The sequence below is a fragment of the Giraffa tippelskirchi genome, chromosome 4, assembly GCF_054371585.1.
Source record: "Giraffa tippelskirchi isolate mGirTip1 chromosome 4, T2T-mGirTip1v1.2.pri, whole genome shotgun sequence".
Lineage (NCBI taxonomy): Eukaryota > Metazoa > Chordata > Mammalia > Artiodactyla > Giraffidae > Giraffa > Giraffa tippelskirchi.
In genome coordinates, this window is record NC_137278.1 from 212,188,465 (window position 1) to 212,205,651 (window position 17,187).

General features: G+C 66.9%; 2 protein-coding genes across 24 annotated transcripts; both read right to left on the reverse strand.

The window, feature by feature from the left end:
- Positions 1-191: 191 nt before the first annotated feature.
- HDAC10 (histone deacetylase 10) lies at positions 192-5,544 on the reverse strand. Of its 13 annotated transcripts, none has more exons than XM_081590963.1 (20): positions 5,224-5,544; positions 5,014-5,148; positions 4,730-4,826; positions 4,408-4,505; positions 4,223-4,327; positions 4,011-4,079; positions 3,719-3,845; positions 3,485-3,550; positions 3,247-3,306; positions 3,081-3,170; positions 2,837-2,943; positions 2,691-2,758; positions 2,342-2,606; positions 2,138-2,222; positions 1,718-1,809; positions 1,535-1,591; positions 1,197-1,272; positions 826-1,008; positions 580-739; positions 192-424 (listed from the first exon to the last, which is right to left on the reverse strand). In XM_081590963.1, exons 1-20 carry the CDS (start codon positions 5,280-5,282, stop codon positions 414-416), a joined length of 2,010 nt encoding a protein of 669 aa, XP_081447089.1. In that variant the 5' UTR covers positions 5,283-5,544; the 3' UTR covers positions 192-413. The 13 variants fall into 13 exon arrangements, with proteins under 13 accessions (XP_081447089.1, XP_081447087.1, XP_081447085.1 ...); XM_081590961.1 differs by having other exon boundaries at positions 192-442; XM_081590959.1 differs by having other exon boundaries at positions 192-445.
- Positions 5,545-7,431: 1,887 nt separating this feature from the next.
- On the reverse strand, positions 7,432-15,607 carry MAPK12 (mitogen-activated protein kinase 12). 11 transcript variants are annotated; one of them, XM_081590977.1, is made up of 13 exons: positions 15,474-15,607; positions 15,266-15,363; positions 15,065-15,194; positions 12,735-12,793; positions 11,840-11,951; positions 11,709-11,738; positions 11,421-11,468; positions 10,790-10,904; positions 10,492-10,563; positions 10,261-10,340; positions 10,112-10,190; positions 9,861-10,034; positions 7,432-7,996 (listed from the first exon to the last, which is right to left on the reverse strand). In XM_081590977.1, the coding sequence occupies exons 3-13, from the start codon at positions 15,077-15,079 to the stop codon at positions 7,917-7,919; spliced, it is 864 nt and encodes a 287-aa protein (XP_081447103.1). In that variant the 5' UTR covers positions 15,080-15,194; positions 15,266-15,363; positions 15,474-15,607; the 3' UTR covers positions 7,432-7,916. The 11 variants fall into 11 exon arrangements, with proteins under 11 accessions (XP_081447103.1, XP_081447094.1, XP_081447098.1 ...); XM_081590968.1 differs by having other exon boundaries at positions 15,266-15,585; XM_081590972.1 differs by having other exon boundaries at positions 9,857-10,034; positions 15,266-15,585.
- Positions 15,608-17,187: the final 1,580 nt, after the last annotated feature.

The following is a 17,187-nucleotide window of genomic DNA, read 5'->3' on the forward strand; positions in this document are numbered from 1 at the left end:
CGCGACCAGCCCGACAGCAGGCGCAAGCGCGCCGGAATGCGTCACTCGGGAGGGCGGGCGGCCCGCGCGCAGGGGGCGGAGCCTGGAGTCCGGGTCCACCAGCACTTCCGCCCTGGGTCCTCATTCCCGCCGGTGGAGAAACTCAGCCAGGAGTCAACTACTCGGGGCTCAATAAAGAGGCGGAGTCAGACTTTGGCTTAACCTAGTTTTACTGACGGCTGGGAGGAGGGAACCGGGGAGGGGCCGTCCGTGTAGAGGCGGGCGCCGGAGCGGGGGTCCGCAGGTCAGAGCCCCGCGCGGAGAGGTGCTGGCGCACGGTTAACAACAGGCTCCCGGGGGACTGGTGCGTGATGTCTCTTGCACGGTGTAGGTACTCCCACCCTGGCCGACTTCAAGCTGCCAGGTCACAGCACTCAAGGAGGCGCTGAGAAGCGGGGCACAACTGCTGGACGGGGCCATGAGCTGGTTCAGGGCAGCACCCCGCTCCCCGGGACGTGAGCCCCTCTCCCCGCTGAGCCCTAAGGCAGCTGTCGCCCAAGGCTCCACGCATTCAGCCTGAGCCTGGCCCCCCAGCCTCACCGGCCACCTGCAGCATCTTCCACCTTGGCTCCAGCCGCCCTCTCAGGTACATCAGGGCCTGCGTGTCCTCTGGGGCGGCCATGGAGAAGGGGCCCAGGCTAGGGGGTGCCTCTCCGTTCAGCACCCTGGCCAGGACCGTCGCAAGCTGGGGTGTGGATTCCTGGGCCAGCAGCAGAGGTGGAAGCAGGGAGTCACTGGTTTCTCCCCACCTCCCACCCCACAGCAGGTCCACCCCACCCCACTCACCTCATCCACAAGGGCCAAGACTCGGCCGCCTGCCAGGCCCCGAAGCAGTGCAGCCAGGAGTGCAGCTTGGGGGTCCCGCAGGCCATGGGCCGGCCCTAGCGCCACCAGCACCAGGTCAGGCTGGAAGCTGTAGCCCAGGGGCAGCACCAGGGCCAGGACACAGCTCAGGAACCCACCAGTCGTCTATGGGAGTGACAGCAGCATAGCCCGGCCCATCATCCAGGGAACTCTGGCCAGCTCGGGTCACCCCACCTCCCAGTCGTGGGTGGGCAGACACCTACACCCACAGGCCTGCCAGGAAGGGCAGGAGCCTGGCCCTCATGCCAGTGCTAGTGAGCAGCAGCTGCCCCGCCCTATGACCCCCCACTCACCACTGGCAGTGGCACGGAGATGTGGAACATGGACAGGGCAGTTGCCTCCTTGCCCCCGATATTTAGCCATAGATTCCTCCTTCCAGGGGAGAGCAGGCATATGGATACATGTGGTTGTGTGTGAGATGCCACCCACCCACCAGAGCCCAGACAGATCAGGGACAGCTTAGGGGCAGAGATGCTAGGATTGCTGACCCTCCATGCTGGAGACCCTCCTGGCATTGCTCCCATGGGGCCCTTCTGGATTTCCAGCTGCAGAAGGCCCTGCCCACCTGTCACCCAGGAATCCAGCCCACCCACTTGTGAAACTGGACGTACATATGACCCGAGAGTCATACCCGTCATTGGTGAGATCTGGGGGCCGATCCAGCTGTCCCACGGCCACACAGAGCAGCCTGGAGGAAGAGTTGACTCCAGATGAGCTGCACTCACCCCAGCTGGAGCCCATTCCCAGAGCCCTTCCCTCGCGGCCAGCCCACAAGCCCTGCCTCGGAGCCTCAGACCAGCCAGGAGAGGCTTACCTCTGGGCTCCATGGGACAGGCCATACCGAATGGCCACGTCCAGGGTGGCAGCTGCAGCAGGGGCTGGGGTGGCTGCCATGCCACTGCTCACCTGTGGGGTGGGTAACAGGTGTAAAGGGCAACTCCCACGCCGGGTAAACATACCCATCTGTCCCTTATTTGCCCCTGGCTACATGGTATCATCTGTGCAATCTGAGGTCAAATTGCTTCAACTGCTTCACTCCTGAAAACGAGAGGCTTAAAACTACAAGTCCTCCCCTTTACCTCTCTGCCAAGAGAATTTCTCTGAGGGAACTGAGGGGTGCTCCTGAACTCTGTCCCTGAGGGCTGTCCTGGGAATGATCCTTGGCACAAAGCAACACTCACGTCCACATGGTTCTGTACCACCCAACCCTGCCCTGACTCCAAGTTGCTCCCACCTGCCCATCCAGGATCCTGTCCAAGAGGTACAGGACCTTCCCGAGTGCAGTGAGGGCCTCGTCCTGGGCCAGGGCCTCATGTGGCCTGTGGTAGACAAACCAGGGGGACACAAGGAGACGGCGTGACATGCAGACCTCAGATGAATCACACAGACACAGGTGCAGACACGACCCGGTCCTTCACCCCAGGCCTGCCCTGCCCACCTGGCCCAGGCCTGCGCCTGCTCCTGCGGCAGTGACCCCTCCTCACAGAGAACACCAGGAAGCAGGGCCAGGCCTGTGTCTGGCGCAGCCAGGGCAACAGCCATGCAGACAGGGGGTGTGGGGTGGAGGCGCAGCTGCTCCAGCAGGGAGCTCAGAGCAGCAGCAGCCTGGGTCTCCGCTGCCTTGAATTCGGGCTCCCCCGGCAGCAGCAGCGAGGGCCGCCCCTCTGGGCAGGGGGTGCCGGGGCTCAGTACGAGGGCAGCACCTAGGGGTACAGGGTGGTCCAGAGCCACGGCCACCGATGGGAGCCTGAGGCACCATCCCACCTGCCGACCCAAGTCAGGCTGACCTTGTTGCTGGAGGCTCACCCAGTGAGGGGCCTGGGCTGCCCGCACACGCTGGATGGACTCCAGGGCACTGCGAGGAGAAGCAGGATCACTGAGGCCCGGCCCCCATCCCCGGCCTTTCCCACCGTCCCTCCTCCCGCCCCCGCACCTGCCGTGGGGCTCCATGGGCCCTGACAAGGGCAGGGCAGGGTCGCCCAGCAGCGCTCGCACCGTCATGCACACGGACTGGGAGAGGGACTCCAGGTGGTAGCCACCCTGGGAGGAGGAGGAAGCAGAGACCCAACGGGGCAGGGCGGTCAGGGCCCCAGGCAGGACGCCCCGCCCCACACGGCAGCTGCCTCCAACGGTACCCCAGCCTCCGGCCCGGGCGCCCTCCCCCTCGCCACAGTCACCTCCAGCACGGCGCAGACCCGGCCGCCAGCCAGCACCTGCAGCAGCCGCGTGAGGTGGGCGAAGCACTCCGGCGTGGCCAGCATCTGCCCCTGCAGGCAGAGCCGGGAGTGAGGAGGGCCTGGCCCAGGCCCCCAGAACCCCTCCGCAGCCCGGCCAGGCCCTCACCTCGGGATCACCGATGGCTGAGTCGAATCCTGCGGAGACTAGGACAAGCTCAGGGTCAAACTGCAGACAGAGCCCAGTGGGAAGAGGCAGAAAAGCAGCTGGAACAGAGGCAGAGAAGAGGCCCCTCCAGAGAGATCCTCCTAACCCCCAAGAGTCCTGTTCCACTCTGGTGGGGAGGGGGTAGCTCTGGGCACTGAATCCCCCTCCCCTCCTGCCTCCACCCCCCCCTCAGAGTCACCTCAAAGGCCAAGGGCAGCAGCACGTGCAGGAAGGCAGCCACGTAGTCAGCATTTCCCATTCCGACCTGCAGCCAAGGGACGTCAGAGCGGCCCTGCCAGGGAGGACTGCAGGGTCTTCAACCCCAGGCCCAGCTTCTGGGGGTGGTTCTGGCTGGACACCCTGGGCTACACACGGGTTAGGGGGAATGTAGACTGGGTAAGGGGCTCGGGGGGGTCCGGTGGGGGGCCAGTACCTGGTTCCAGGGCAGGTTGACAGTGAAGCCGAGGCCCCGCCCCCGTCCGACAGCGTCTGCATCTGATTCCCGCAGACACGGCCAGAAGTGCCCGTGCTCGTAGCGGTGCCAGGAGAAGTAAAGGACGCTGCAACAGCCAGCCAGGGTCAGAGGTCACGTCCCCTCAGCCTCAGGGCTCCTGACAGAACCCTGATCCCCACCCCCAGCTGCCGAGCACACAGCCATGTCTCCCCTCTCAGGCTTTGCTCATCCTGAAAAGTGGGGTAGCAGGGAGGCCCCCCCCCCCGCTTACCTGGGGTCATCCTCGAAGATATACTGGATGCCCTGACCATGATGGACATCCCAGTCAACGATGAGGATCCTGGGACAGACAGTTCTGGGGTCGCTGAGGGGCCGGGCCTCCCACTCCTGGCCAGGAGCCAGGCCCAGGAGGGGAAGGGGTCCCTCCGTCCACCCGCTTCCCGTCTGGCCTGGGCCTTACCCTGCAGCCAGACTGGCACAAACCTGTGCAGCCCGTGCTTCTGCTGGGCATGTTTGGCTGCTATGGCTACGTTGTTGAACACGCAGAATCCGTTGGCAGTAGCCCTCTGGCTGTGGTGCCCAGGAGGCCTGGGGGTGAGCATGGGGGCGGGTCAGGGTTATCGTGCCTTCAGGTGCCCCCCGCAGGTCGGGGGGAGGCCCGCACTCACCTCACCAGAGCGAGCCCGTTGTGCACAGCTCCCGTCAACACTGCGTCCACCAGCTCCAGCGCAGCCCCCACGGCCAGCCGGGCGCAGTGGAAGGTACTCTGCGGGGGTGAGGGTCCAGGTCAGCCCCTGGCCCCCACCCCTCACAGGCTCTACCAAGGCCTGTGCCAGGTTACAAGGCACCATGCAGTAAGCAGAACTGGCCAGGCCAGTCCCGGGCGCCTGCAGTGGCAGCCAACAGGGCATGGTACACGGCAGCATTGGCCATGAACAGGCACAAGTACCGGATGTGTGACTGGGTGGGTGGGTTAGCCAAGGCACGCACCGGATGGAGGCAGACGGCATCGTACTGCTTGGACAGAGCCTGGAGTTCCCTGGTGCCCAAGGCCTGGGTCCCCCGCAACAGGGCCACGTACTCGGGGCTGCAAAGAGGCAGGCAAGCAAGGCAGGGTCGCCAGGAGGAGCAGGTAGAGGGAGTGCCCGCCTCATTGCTCCCTCGCCTACCCCCACAATGGGGAAACTGAGGCTTGGGGGGAGGCTCTGTGCCAAAACTGGCTGGTTGGGGCAGGCCCAGCCTTCCAGGGCCATGGCCCGCCCCCCGCATCTGACCTGTGCACCAGGCCCAGCTCCACCTCCGAGGCCTCGCGGGCTGCCAGCCGCAGACACCTTTGCTCCAGACCATGCTGCTGCAGGCACTCCAGGGCAGTGGTCAGGCGCTCAGGACACTCAATCTCACACTCAGGGCTGAATGGACAGAGAGGTCGGTGTCCGGAGCCTCTGTCTTCATTCCCCGCCTCTCCCCTGCCAGGTCCCACTTACTCGTCCCAGAGCAGCCGGGAGGCTGTCATGTCCTCGTGGTACACAAGTGCAGTCCCCATGGTCTGCCCGCGGTCACTGTGGGCCACTCAGGGCGGGCAGGACCCAATGCTCCCACTCACAGGCAGGTCAGTGCGCTGCCCGCCCCTTGTGGCCACCCCAGGGAGCAGCCAGGGGTGCCACCGGAGCCTCGGCTGGATCTCAGGAAACCCAGACTGGAAGGAGGCCCCAGCCCCAGCCCCAGCCCCAGCTGGCGACAGAGCCAGGCCGGGGTCGCCCGGGTACCTCTGGAGGCCTGGCTTCCGTCTCGTCCCACGCGGGCCTGGCCTGCGCCCGCCTCCGGCTGCCCCAGTCCCCGCCCCGATGCAGCAGGGCGGACCCAGGACTGAGGCCTTCGGGCTCTGCGCGCCTCCCTTCCCCCCGCAGCACGGCCAGTGTGCCCAAGCTCCTGCGGGCTGCCGCGGCGGCGCCACGTGGGTCCGTGCCCCCCGCTCCGGGTCTCCTCCAGGCCTGCCCAGATGCGGCGCACCGCGGCTCAGACACAGTGGTTGCCCATCGCGCCGCCCCGCGCTGCCCAAGGCCCCGCAGCGAGGGCTCAGGGAGAAGGAAAGGAGCGCGAAGCTGAGTGTCCGCGGGAGCGAGGCGATGAGACAGCCTCGCCCCGGGATGGTGGCCGGGACTCAGGCCGGCCGGGGCTGCAGCGCAGTGCTGCCCCCCGAGGCGCAAGAAGCGTCCGATTGAAGCTCCAGGAAGACCCCCGGCCGAAAAGCAGGGGACTCGGGGGGGTCAGGGCTGTGGCTGAGAAGCCGGACAGAAGCGGCACAGCGTGGGGAAAGCGAGGGAGGAGGCCAACAGAGGGGGTCCGGGCGAGGGAGGGGTGAGTGTGAATGAACGCGAGGGCCAGAGACAGGAGGAAACGGAGCCCCCGGCCTCAAACCGAGGGCTTCGGGGGACTGAGCCCGTGGAGGCGGGCCTGGGCCTGGAGGGCAGACTTTCAGAGGCGGTCTCGGGTAGGGGCGAGATAGCTCGGCCTGCGAGGGCGGCGTCTCCGAGGCGGGAGACCTGGAGGCGGGGCGGGGGCCCTGGGCGGGCGTGCTCACTCCGGTCCTCGGTCGCCCCAGCCGTACGGGGACGACCCCCACGGCGGGACAGCTGTAGAGGGAGGCCCTGGCACTGCCCCGCCGCCCGCGGCCCGCAGCCTCGCTAGAAACGCCCCCGTGCGGGCCGGGGTGCCTGCTGCGTGGGCGCCTGGCCGCCGCGGGGCTGGCGAAGGCGAGCCCGCCCCCGAGCCAATCAGAGCAGCTCGGAAGCGGCGCGCGGATGGGCCGTCCCGCGCCCGTGGTCGCCGAGGCGTGGCCCGCGGCCGCCGCCCCGCCGAGATGGCCGAACGCTTGCGTCACGGGCGCGGGCGGGCCCTAGGCTGAGAGGAGGCGGCCGTATCCACCGTGGCAAGTTGTCTTGACTGAATATTCGGCTGCACCAGCTGTGCGCGAGGCCGGGAGAGGGAAGACGGGCTGATCCCGCCTTGCGCGCTCCTGCCTAGGGAAACAGTCGGGAGGAGCCACAGGGCGGCCCGGATCCAGCGGCAAGTCCTCTGCAACGGCCAGCAGAGGGCTCCGCGGGCTCGCCAGCGGCGGCGGGGGATGGCCGGGCCTGCGACAGCAAGAGGAGCACAGAAACCACCCTCTGCTACCGCGCAGGAGGCTCAGAGGCCCCTGAGAAGCCGCGAGCGTCTTGCGTGACCCTGCTGCCCCAAGAACCTGGCCTTGGAGAGTGCGGGGACCCCAGAGTTGACACCTGAATTGGACCTTGACCCCCCGTCTCCCCCGTCAGGCCCTGCCCTGCATCTGGCTCCCGGGTCTAAGCTTAGAGGAAGGAAACGGCAACCCACTCCAGTATTCTTGCCTGGAGAATCCCATGGACAGAGGAGCCTGGCGGGCTACAGTCCACGGGGTCGCGGAGCCGGACAGGGCGGAGCAACTGACTACACAACCACCACCCCACAAGAAGGGCGGGGCTGAGCCCTGACTCCGGGGCTCCAGGCTCGGGGCTCACTGACACGGGTTCGGGGGTCAGCTCCGTGGCCTGGGAGGGAAGGGTTGCCCAGGCCCAATGGCTCAGGATGGGGAGAAACTCCCAGACCAGCCTCCTTACCCCAAACAAAAACCTAAAGGTGGAGCTCCAGCCCAGGAATGAGGAAGCGAAGCAGAGTGGGACCTACAAAGGGTTTATTTCCTCCAGCCGAGGGGCCACAGAGGGGCCACACCGTGTGGCCAATGTACATTCCAGGCTGGGGGTGAAGAAGCGTCCACACGAACGCCCCCCGGAGACGCATCCCTGAGTTGGCACCCTGTCCTTCCTTCTCAGCACAGTTCAGAGAAGGCAGGGTCAGAGGCCAGGCCTTGACCCCAAACCCCGTCCCACCCTACTGGTTCTGAAGCTTCTGGTGCATCCTGGGGGCAGGGACTGATGCTGGCAGGGTCGGAGCCCAGCCCCAGGTCAGGTGGGCATCCTGTCCAGAAAGTCCAGGTGCTCCTCCAAGGTTAGGCTGAGATGGGGTCTGTGAGCAGAGGAACAGGCTTCCAAGAGAGGTTCCGTGGAGCAACGGGACTCCCGAGACTCCAGACCCAGCCAAGGTCACAGTGGCAGACAGGCTCTCCCGTCCAGGTGGAGCCCCAGCCAGGGCCCAGGAGTCTTCACAAGGCTGTCTCCTTGGAGACCTTGGCCCCCAGCTGCCGGGGAGGCTTGAAGCTGAGCACCTCTTTATATGTGACACCTGGGGCCAGAAGGACAGAGTCACGGGAGAAGGAGCCCACCACCCATCAGACAGCTCCACGGTGCACACCAAGGATCAATGCCAGAGACCAAGATGAAGTGCTTGCCCGGACCAGGGATAATTCCTGAGATTCTACTCGGGGTGGGGATGAGGAAAACTCCTGGGCCCAGAGCACAGGTCACTGACCTAGGGGCTCACTGCCCCCCTAAATTACAGTCAGAAATCACTGCTAGGGCTTAGGCACCAAGGGGAGCAGCTCCTTTGTCCCACATGTGCATCCACAGGGATTGTCCACCCTGATGGGACTCCTGTAGCCCGCACCCACAGCCCCTAGAGTGGCTTTGGCCCCACAGCCTGCCTCAGTGAACAGAGGATGTTGCAGGAACATAAAGCAATGTGTTCGCTTGAGTGGAGCTACTCAGGGTCCCACCTGGGCATTCCAGCTTCTGAATCCAAAACATCTATGAAGCCTCAAACAAGTGTGAAATTCCCACTGACCACCTGCATCTCAGGCTTCCTCACCGGTCCCCATGTTCCCCGCACCATGCCCAGAGCAGGCGGTCCCAAGGGAGGAGGCGCTGCTCCGCCTCCCCCAGCGTGCCCACACTCACTGGGCCGGGAGATCGCCCATCTGGGGGGCCACTGGGGCTCCCGGAGCCCCGTTCAGAAGACCGTGCCTCGACAGCATGTGATCTGTGTGGTTTGCCCAGCGAGCGGCACAGTTGTGTGCCCACCCCGTGGGGTGCCTCCCAGGCCCTCTGCCTGACCCTCATGCAGGGAGGGGCCAGGCCACACGGGGAAGGTCTGTGTGGAGAAGCCCTTGCTGGAAGGCTGGCCTTTCCCAGGGAGACAGGAAGTGATGAGCTTGAATTCCTGACCAGGGGCTTAACCGCACACATGGTCTGTAGTAAAAGCAAAAGCTCTTATTACACTTTGAGGAGGGAACCACAGACAGGATCCTGTGGCCCGTGGTTTTTGGTTTTCTTGTCTATTTTTAGCAACAGAAAACTTACAAGCATAAAACCCAGCACAGACAAGAGTGGTGTCCCTGCTGGTGGCACTGAGAACCCAGTGACCCTAAGCAGCTTGGTGTGAGCAGCACAGCTGTCTGGCCCTGCCAAACCCTCCGCATCCAGGACCACAGCTCTGGCCTGAGGCTCGGCCGGGACAGGGTCTCGGACGGTAGCCACCAGGCCCACAGCTCCAGCGGCCCTATGCTGCCCTCAGCCGGGTCCCGGCTCCCTCCAGGGGGCCCAAAGCCGCAGAGAGACCACGTGCTGGATGAGGCCCGTGCCAGCGTGGGGCGTCAGGGACCTGGCGTGGGGGGGCCCGGGGACCAGGCAGGCGTCCCTGAGCCAAGCCTTAGGCTGAGCAGCCCTCAGAGACCAGCAGGGCCCTTGGTCTAAGGGGACAGCCGACGCAAAGCCTGGAGATGCAGACCACAGGTGGGGGGTGCTCAGGGAGCTGGAGGGGATGGGCCAGGGGTGCTGAGGAAGTGGAGGGCATACGGCCTGCCGGGCACAGACCTGACCCTCCCGGGAGGACGAGGGTGATGTGTGGCTGTCCAGGCAGGAGGGGTCCTGAAAGGGGCAAAAAGGCCAGGAGATTCAAGAAGCATGAGCAGAGGCCTGAGGGAGGGGTTCTGAGGGGCTCTGGGGCAGCCCAGGCCCTGGCTTAGATGTGGACGGGCACGCTGGCCACTCTGGGCACTGGGATAGACCAAGTGCCTGGGCCGATTTGGCCGGGCAGCCCAGCTGCCCTCTGACCTCCTGCTGTGTTCCTCGCTGAACCTGCATCCCAGAGAGGGGGGACCCAGGACCCTGAGCCCGGCCACCCGCACAGCTGGCCCAGGGCCCCCACTCACGCTTCCACTCATCCAGTGTGCGGTCCACATCATCAAAGGACTCGTCGTACTTTTGGGCCTGGGGCTCATCCTCCGTGTCGTGCAGCGACTCGAAGTAGGGGTGGGCCAGCGCCTCGGCCGCCGTCACCCGCCGCTCCGCGTCCAGCACCAGCATTTTCTCCAGGAGGTTCACGGCTGCGGGCAGAGCAGGTCAGGCCAGCCGAGGGCAGAGTCCCAGGCCCTGGAGCCACGCCCACCCCAGTGCCACCTACCCAGGGGGCTCGCGTTGGTCAGGACAGAGGCAAAATCCTTCTTCTCCAGTTCAGGGAGGCCCTTCATGTAGTTCTTAGCCTGCGCGGGAACAGAGCGTGAGGGGCCAGTCCCAGGCCCGTCCCCAGCCCCCACCCGGCTCCCAGCTGACCTCGTCACTTTGCAGCTTCTGCACAAACTCCGCGGGAGGCGTCCCGGTCACCTTCATGATCTCCTTCAGCTGGTCCAGGTCTTGGCCGAGGTCAGGAACACAGAGCAGGCCAGAGAGCGGGGCTCGCCCACCCACCTGCTCCCGGCAAGTGCCCCCCGGGTGCAGGGTAAGCCCCCCAGCCCCAGCCGCAGGTGCAGGCTGAGCCCCAGCCTGGCCCTCAGTGTAGGATACGGTCGTTGCCTTTGAAGAGTGTCTTCCCTGTGATCATCTCGGCCATGATGCAGCCCACGGACCAGATGTCCACTGAGACAGAAGCCCCTGCGTCAGGGCTCTGCGGGCTGGGGAGGGGGGCACACACAGACTGGGGAAGGGGAGACACGGACGGGGGTGGGGGCAGCGGAGGGGTCATGGGCACCAGAGCCATCTGGCCTGCCACCGCCTGCCCAGCCCCCCGCCCAGCTGGGAGCCTCCCCACAGAGCAGCCGCCACGGAGCCCCGTGGAGCAGGGCGCGGGCGGGCAGCTCCTCACCCGTCTGCGTGTAGTGCATCCAGTTCAAGATGACCTCGGGCGCCCGGTACCACCGGGTCACCACGTAGCCAGTCATCTCGCTGTCTGCCTGCCGGGCCAGGCCAAAGTCCAGGATCTACAGCCAGAGTCAGAGGGGGTAGGGGGCAAAGCGGTCCCTGGGGAGTGGGCGGGCCGACTGTGGTCCAGAAGACCTCAAGGAGCCCGGGCACACTGGGGCCTTGGGCCAACCCTCTGGGGCTGAGGTCTCGGCCACGTACCCCTAACCCTGCCTGCAGGGCCCCCTCACAGCCAGGGCACCCAGCCCAACAGGCCGCGCCTGCCCCCAACCCTCAGAAACAGGCCCCCCAGGGGTCTCCTCCCCCACACTCCACCCCTGCGGACACCCCGGCCCCGGCCAGTATCTCTGCGCAGACCTTCCTCTGCCCCGCTTCTCCTCAAGCAGGTATGGGCACGTGTCCCAGGCCACGCCACCAAGTGCCTCCCTAGGACCCCCGGCCACGGGGGCCTGCATGGCTGGGGTCTGGTCTGTCCGCATGGGCCTGGGCCAGCCCACCTCCGGGCCCGAGAGCAGGGGGCCCAGCAGGCAAACAGGCGGGTTCAGGGGAGGCCCCGAGCGCCCAGCCCCACACACCTTCAGTTCACAGTCCTCGTTCACAGCCAGGTTGCCAGGCTTCAGGTCCTGGGGACAGAGGGAAGGTGGCTGCATACTGCCACCCAGCAGGGGCCAAGGCCAAGGCCTGAGCAGCGCCTGAACGGGGGGGCACGGCCAGCCTCCCCACAGCCCTTCCAGGATGGGTGGGGGTACCCGCCCCGGCCTGTGTGCAGACGGAGTGCCCCCTCAGGGGTGGGACTGGCGGCTCTAGGACGGAGCCCCTTGCACCCACAGCCAAGAGAGGCGCCCCCCCGGGCCAGGACTCACCCTGTGGATGACGCCAGCAGCGTGGATGTACTGTGGGGACAGAGCGCGGTCAGCGGTGGCCAGCTCACAGGAGCCCGGGTCCCGGCCGCGCCCGGGGCTCCTCCCAGCCCAGCGGCCCCCCGCGTCCCCACCTTCAGCCCCTTGAGCATCTGGTAGACGAGGAACTGCACACGGTCCTCACTCAGCTTCTCGTGCTTCATGAGCTTCCCCAGGTCGGTGCCCATGAATGGCATCACCAGGTAACTGTGGGGCACGACGGGGCACAGACACTCGGGGTCACAAGGGACCCCGTCACCCCGCGGCACGTGGTCCCCACCTCCCACGGCTCTGCCCCGGGCCCCACCCTGCGGGCCCCGTGATGCCAGGCAGGTGAGAACTGTGCTTTGGCGTTTCCGAAGGGTGACCAGGGACACCGAGGTGCGAGGCAGGAGAGGGAGCGAGAGAAAGGAGAGAGGTGCCGCTGGACAAGGGTAGACGCAGGGCATCCGTGTCGGGGGGCAGGCTGGATGGGGCGGGAGACGGGGAGACACCCTGAGCACCCCACCAGGACGCCAGGCCAGTGTGTGTGTGTCCTTGACCTGCGCGAGGTCGGCGGGGAGAAGCCAGTCTCCCCACCCTGGCCAGGCCGGGCCCCGGGCTCCTAGCCGAGAGGAGCATGAGTCCAGGGGTAGCCACCCGGGCCGTCACGCGGCGTCGCAGAACAGTCAGCACTGGGCCCCCTGCGCCCCTCCCCTCCTGCAGCAAAGGTCAGCAGCTCCAATTACAGGCACAGCCTAGGGCCAGCGTCCCGGAGCACGGGACCGCTGACAGCCCTCGGGGCCAAGACTCACACCTCTGGCGCTGGAGGAGGGGACCCAGGCCCACCCCACAGCACCAGGGGCGCGTGGCAGGGGGCACCGATCCCTGGCCAGGCTGCAAGGCGAGGCCCGCCTCAAGGGGCCCCCGGCCAACCCCAAACCTGAAGTTGACACCCAGGAGCCACCCAATACCAGCTCCCCACCCGGCCAGACCCGGGCTGGCACTCACAAGTCTGTGAAGTCACCCAGCGTCTCATCGGGCGTGAACACGTCCAGCAGCCCAATCACCTGGGGAGGAGGCCAAGTGCCGGGTGGGTGGAGGCTCGGGCACCCACTGCTCTCGGCAGGAGAGCCCCATGCAGCTGCCCACGGGCCCAGCTCTGCCCACGGGCAGCTCTACCTTGCTCTGGCACACGTGCCCACAGACAAAGGCTATTTCTGGGTGGAGACTGCCGGTATCCTCTGGGGGAAGGGCAGCCTCAAGTTCGGGTCAGCCCCCAGCCATCCAAGGAGCTCAGCCCTTGGCCCGTCCTCCCCCCACTTCCTGTCCCTACTGAAGACCCAGGACCAGCGTGGGGACAGCCAGCCTCTAGCAGGGACCACGCCTCTGCCAGAGAGATCCAGGCAGATGGCACTAAGACCAAACCCACAGCCCTGCAGGCCTGTGCTTGGGGGGTGACAGCACACGGGCAGTGTGACAACGGGCACCTGGGCCTCCAGGGACCCCGTGAAGCCTGCACATCCAAGCGGCTGGAGGGACAGGTGGGCATGCTGGCAGGGGCAGGCCTGGCAGAGGCTGTATGAACGGGGGCGGGGGCAGGAGACAGAGAGCTCGGAGCACTTGAGGAACGTGGGAGAGAGGCCAGGTGGCCAAGAACCAGGCCAGGGAGCCGCCAAGGAGAAGTCGAGGAAACCCAGCGGGCCCGCGGCACCAGGCAAAGGCTGCCCTGACCCGAGGAGCTGCCGCGGGGGGTTTAGACGGGCATGCTGCTGGGTGCAGCCCGGGCTGCGGTGCGGGGACAGAGTGGACTGAGGTGGGCGTGGACACGAGGCGGAGGGACAGCTTGGTGACCACCACAGCCACCAGGGCCAGGACATGGGTGAGGGAGGCGGGGACACCCAGAGAGGGGCCAGAGGCAGGAGAAGCGTCAGGAGGGGGTTTCAGCAAGAATCCCGGAGGTTCAGGGGAGGCGTGACAGGTTGATGGAAACTTCCGGGCCTCTGCCTTGCACAGAGAGCCCGGTGCTGGGGGTGGGGGGCTGGGGTGAATGGGCGGAAGTGGGCACAGAATGGGCAGGACTGGGGCATGCCTCAGCCTCTCGGAGACCGTTTCATCTCAGGAACAAGGGGTCATGAAAGGCAGAGCCTTCCAGCTAAGGGGGGCAGCTGCTGTGGGTCAGGAGGCCTGCGGGAAGGCAGAGACCAGCAGCAGTGGGGAGGCCCCAAGCAGGCCCGAGCAAGGACAGGGACGGGAGGCCACTGAGCAGAATCCCAGAGAGAGCGCGGACAGGCCGGGGCGAGGGTGGGAGTGCGGACTGGGAGGGAGGGGACTGGAGGAAGGCTCTGGCAGAGGGGTCGGTCCTCATGGGGACGAGTCCCGCATGTGAGCAGGTGTGGCCTGCAGGTAGCAAAGCCGGGGCTGGGCTGGTGTCCACCGCGAAGGGATTCCACCTGGGAATGAGAGCAGGACCCACCCGTGGTGCTGAGTGGGTGGGCCCTGGAGCTGAGGGGAGTTTTCTGGTGGACATGGGGACCAGGAGGCGCCAGCCCGCCATGACTGGCCAGGGTCTGGGCACCCAGATGACTCTCAGACTGGGCAGGAGTGGCTTGCGGGTGGGGAAGCAGGCAGCTTTCAGGATCACAGGAGGAACCTCACGGAAGAAGGGAAGGGCCCTCCGTGGCCCGCACTGTGCAGGGAGAGGCTTGGGGCAGCCTCCTGGGGCCTCCTGTGGGCAGGTCGGGAGACAGAGGAGACCCCTTCCTGGTGGGGGCCCACCCTTCCTCAGTTGTGGGGGTGGGCGTCACAAGAAGGGTCTGTGTGCCTGCCAGTGCCCAGTGTCCTCCACACACGGCTCATTGAACCCCTTCACCATCAGAGACCCGGGGGCTCTGAAGGAGCTGACAACTCCAACTCTGCCTTCCTCCACGTTCCCAGCCGCCCCAGTCCCAGGGCTGGGGCTCAGGAGGCAGACTGGGGTCAGGAGAGGGGCTGGAAAACCCCTCCTCCCCCCTGAGGTCCCTGGGGCTCAAGTCAAGGTTTGGAGTGAGACCCGCAGGAGCCCCTCGGCCTGCGTCATCCGTGAGCAGGCCCCGGGCCGGAGAGCCAGAGGCAGCCGCGGGAAGGGGCCAGGGCTAAGTCCCTTCCGGGACTGGCCCAGGCAGAGGGGACGAGACCTGGGGAAGCCGCCCTCTCGACTCGCACGCTCGGGGACACGGGCTGACCCATGGCCTCCGACCGGCCACCCCGAGGAGCAGCCCAGGGGTCTCCGGGGCGGTATCTGGGGGACGGCGCGGGGTGAGCGGAGTGGGGCGGCCGCGGGTCCAGGCGGCTCGACTCACATTCTCGTGGCGCATGTGCTTCAGCAGGCGCAGCTCGCGGTAGGCGCGCTTGGCGAACAGCTCAGACTGAAAGGGCCGGTACAGCTTCTTGATGGCCACCTTGGTGCCCGTGCGGCTGTCCACCGCCGAGCTGCGGGGCGCACAGCTCAGCGAGGGGCCAGGACACCCCACCCCCAGCCGCCCCGCCCGGCCTGCGCTCACCACACGGCGCCATAGGCGCCCGAGCCCACGGGCTGCAGATCCTGGTACACGACGCGCACCTCCCAGGCCGTCTTGGTCACCTCCTGGCGATAAAAGCCCTTACGGGCGGGCGACGGAGAGCTCATGGCTGGCCGGGCACCGCCCCCGCCGCGGACACCGCGCCTCGAGGGCAGGGGACCCGGAATCCACGAGGGGACCCGACGCGCACCCCAGGCCGCCGCGCGGGCAGAGCCGACTTCGCGCCGCCGCCGCCGCCGCCGCCGCCGGGGTACCCGGCTCCCGGCTGTCCCGTCCGGAGCTCCGACCCCAGCCCCGGCCTCGGCCGCGCGCGGCCCCTCCCCTGCGGGAGGACCAACCGGCCCCGGGGCCGGGCGCACGTGACGGCCCCCGCCCCCCCGCGCCGCGGCCCTGCGGCCCCTCCGGAAACCTGAGGCGGCGCCGCCCGGGAGGCCGGAGGCGGGGGGAGGGGAGCGCCGCCGCGCAGGGCAGCTCCAGCCCGGAGCCGACGCGGCACCCGGCCCGGCCTGCCTCCGCGCTCCGCCCTCGGGCTGAACTCCCGGACCGAGCGCACGGGGTCTCCGTGGGAAGCCCGTGGGGCTCCGGTGTCCTCCTTCCCCGCCGCGCCCCGGGGCGCTGGCCCATCCTGGCCTTCTGAGCTTCTCAGCTTCTGCCCCCAGCCCCAAGTCACCGTCCAGTCCTGCCGACTTCCTCCCCGCACCAGAGACTCCCACCCTGAGGCACCTGACCTGAGCCCTGCAGCGCCAGCTGCCCACCCCAGGATGCCCCTTCACCCTGGCTGACCCTCCCACCCCCAGCACCGGGTCCACCCCTGTCTTGCCTCTATCCCCATTTCCCTGTGAAGAAGTTGATTCCCTCTCCCAAACTCAGGCTGCCTACCAAGCTGGAGCAGAGAGAGTGGTCCTGCACGCCCACCACCCCGGTCCGGAGACTGCCCAGAGATGTGCAGGCTGCTCTGCGGGTCCCGCCCCTGTCCAGCCCAGGCCCTCAGATCTACGCTTCAAAACACAGCCAGAGCGGCTCACTCTCCCCAGGAAGGTACGTCTCACCCCCAAGTGAAGGGGTGCCCACTTACCTTTAGATGGGGGGCATTATCATTTGATGCACCTGGCCCCCATCCTGGACCAGACACCCCTGGAGGACAGAGCCCCCTCCATACCCTCCCCAGCCCAGTGACCCAGGCCTGAGACACAGCGGGGTAACAAGATCCCCGGGGTCCCCAGCCACCTTCTGCGCCCTGCACCATGGATCAACAGCCCTGCAGCTCGCCGGCCTGAGCAGCTTTACACCTGGTCCACCGCGGCGAGCCGGCACTCAGGAGCTGCAGGCTGGTCCGTGGCGGTAATCTGGGGTCCCTGGAGCCACAGTCACCTTTGCCCGTGCCCCTCATGCCCTGTGGTACCCCACCTGCCTCCTCCAGGAAGCCCGCAGCTGGCCCCCTTACTCCCTGCATTGAGGGGCAGGGCTCCAGAAGGGTTCTGCTGCTCCTGCCCCGCCCCATCCCACAGGACTTGGCCCAGCCTGGTCACCGGGGGTCCTCCGGGACCTGAGGCCAAGTAGCCACACTGACCAGGCCTCTCTGCAGGCCCAGCTCCCAGATGATCCCCACAACCCTCCCAAGGCCCAGGGCAAAGGCACGGAATGTCCCCAGACTAGGGACACCTTGCCTGGTCCCCAGTGAGGCCTGGGCCTTCCCAGCCTGAGCTGCAGGGAGCAGCAGGGGCTGATCGCTCAGTGGGCAGCCCTCCTTGACCTGGAAAGAAAGGAAAGCTTCTCCCTGACTCTGGGGAAGGCAGGCCTTTGTTCCCCCACCCTGCATCCTCCCTGACCAGAGTGAGGGGCAGGTCTGGATCTGGACCAGACGCTGCCCAGTGAACCTCTGAGGGCAGCGGGTTGATTCTGGG

Coding starts and splice junctions, on each gene's coding strand:
- MAPK12 (XM_081590967.1), bottom strand. CDS start 15,390: ATGAGCTCTCCGTCGCCCGCCCGTAAGGGCTTTTATCGCCAGGAGGTG. Junction 12,794..15,064: donor AGCACATGCGCCACGAGAAT/GTGAGTCGAGCC, acceptor CCTCCTCCCCAG/GTGATTGGGCTGCTGGACGT. Junction 11,739..11,839: donor AGATGCTCAAGGGGCTGAAG/GTGGGGACGCGG, acceptor CTGTCCCCACAG/TACATCCACGCTGCTGGCGT.
- HDAC10 (XM_081590949.1), bottom strand. CDS start 5,282: ATGGGGACTGCACTTGTGTACCACGAGGACATGACAGCCTCCCGGCTG. Junction 5,149..5,223: donor TCCCGGCTGCTCTGGGACGA/GTAAGTGGGACC, acceptor CTGTCCATTCAG/CCCTGAGTGTGAGATTGAGT. Junction 1,276..1,534: donor CCAGATCTCACCAATGACGG/GTATGACTCTCG, acceptor CTCCCCTGGAAG/GAGGAATCTATGGCTAAATA.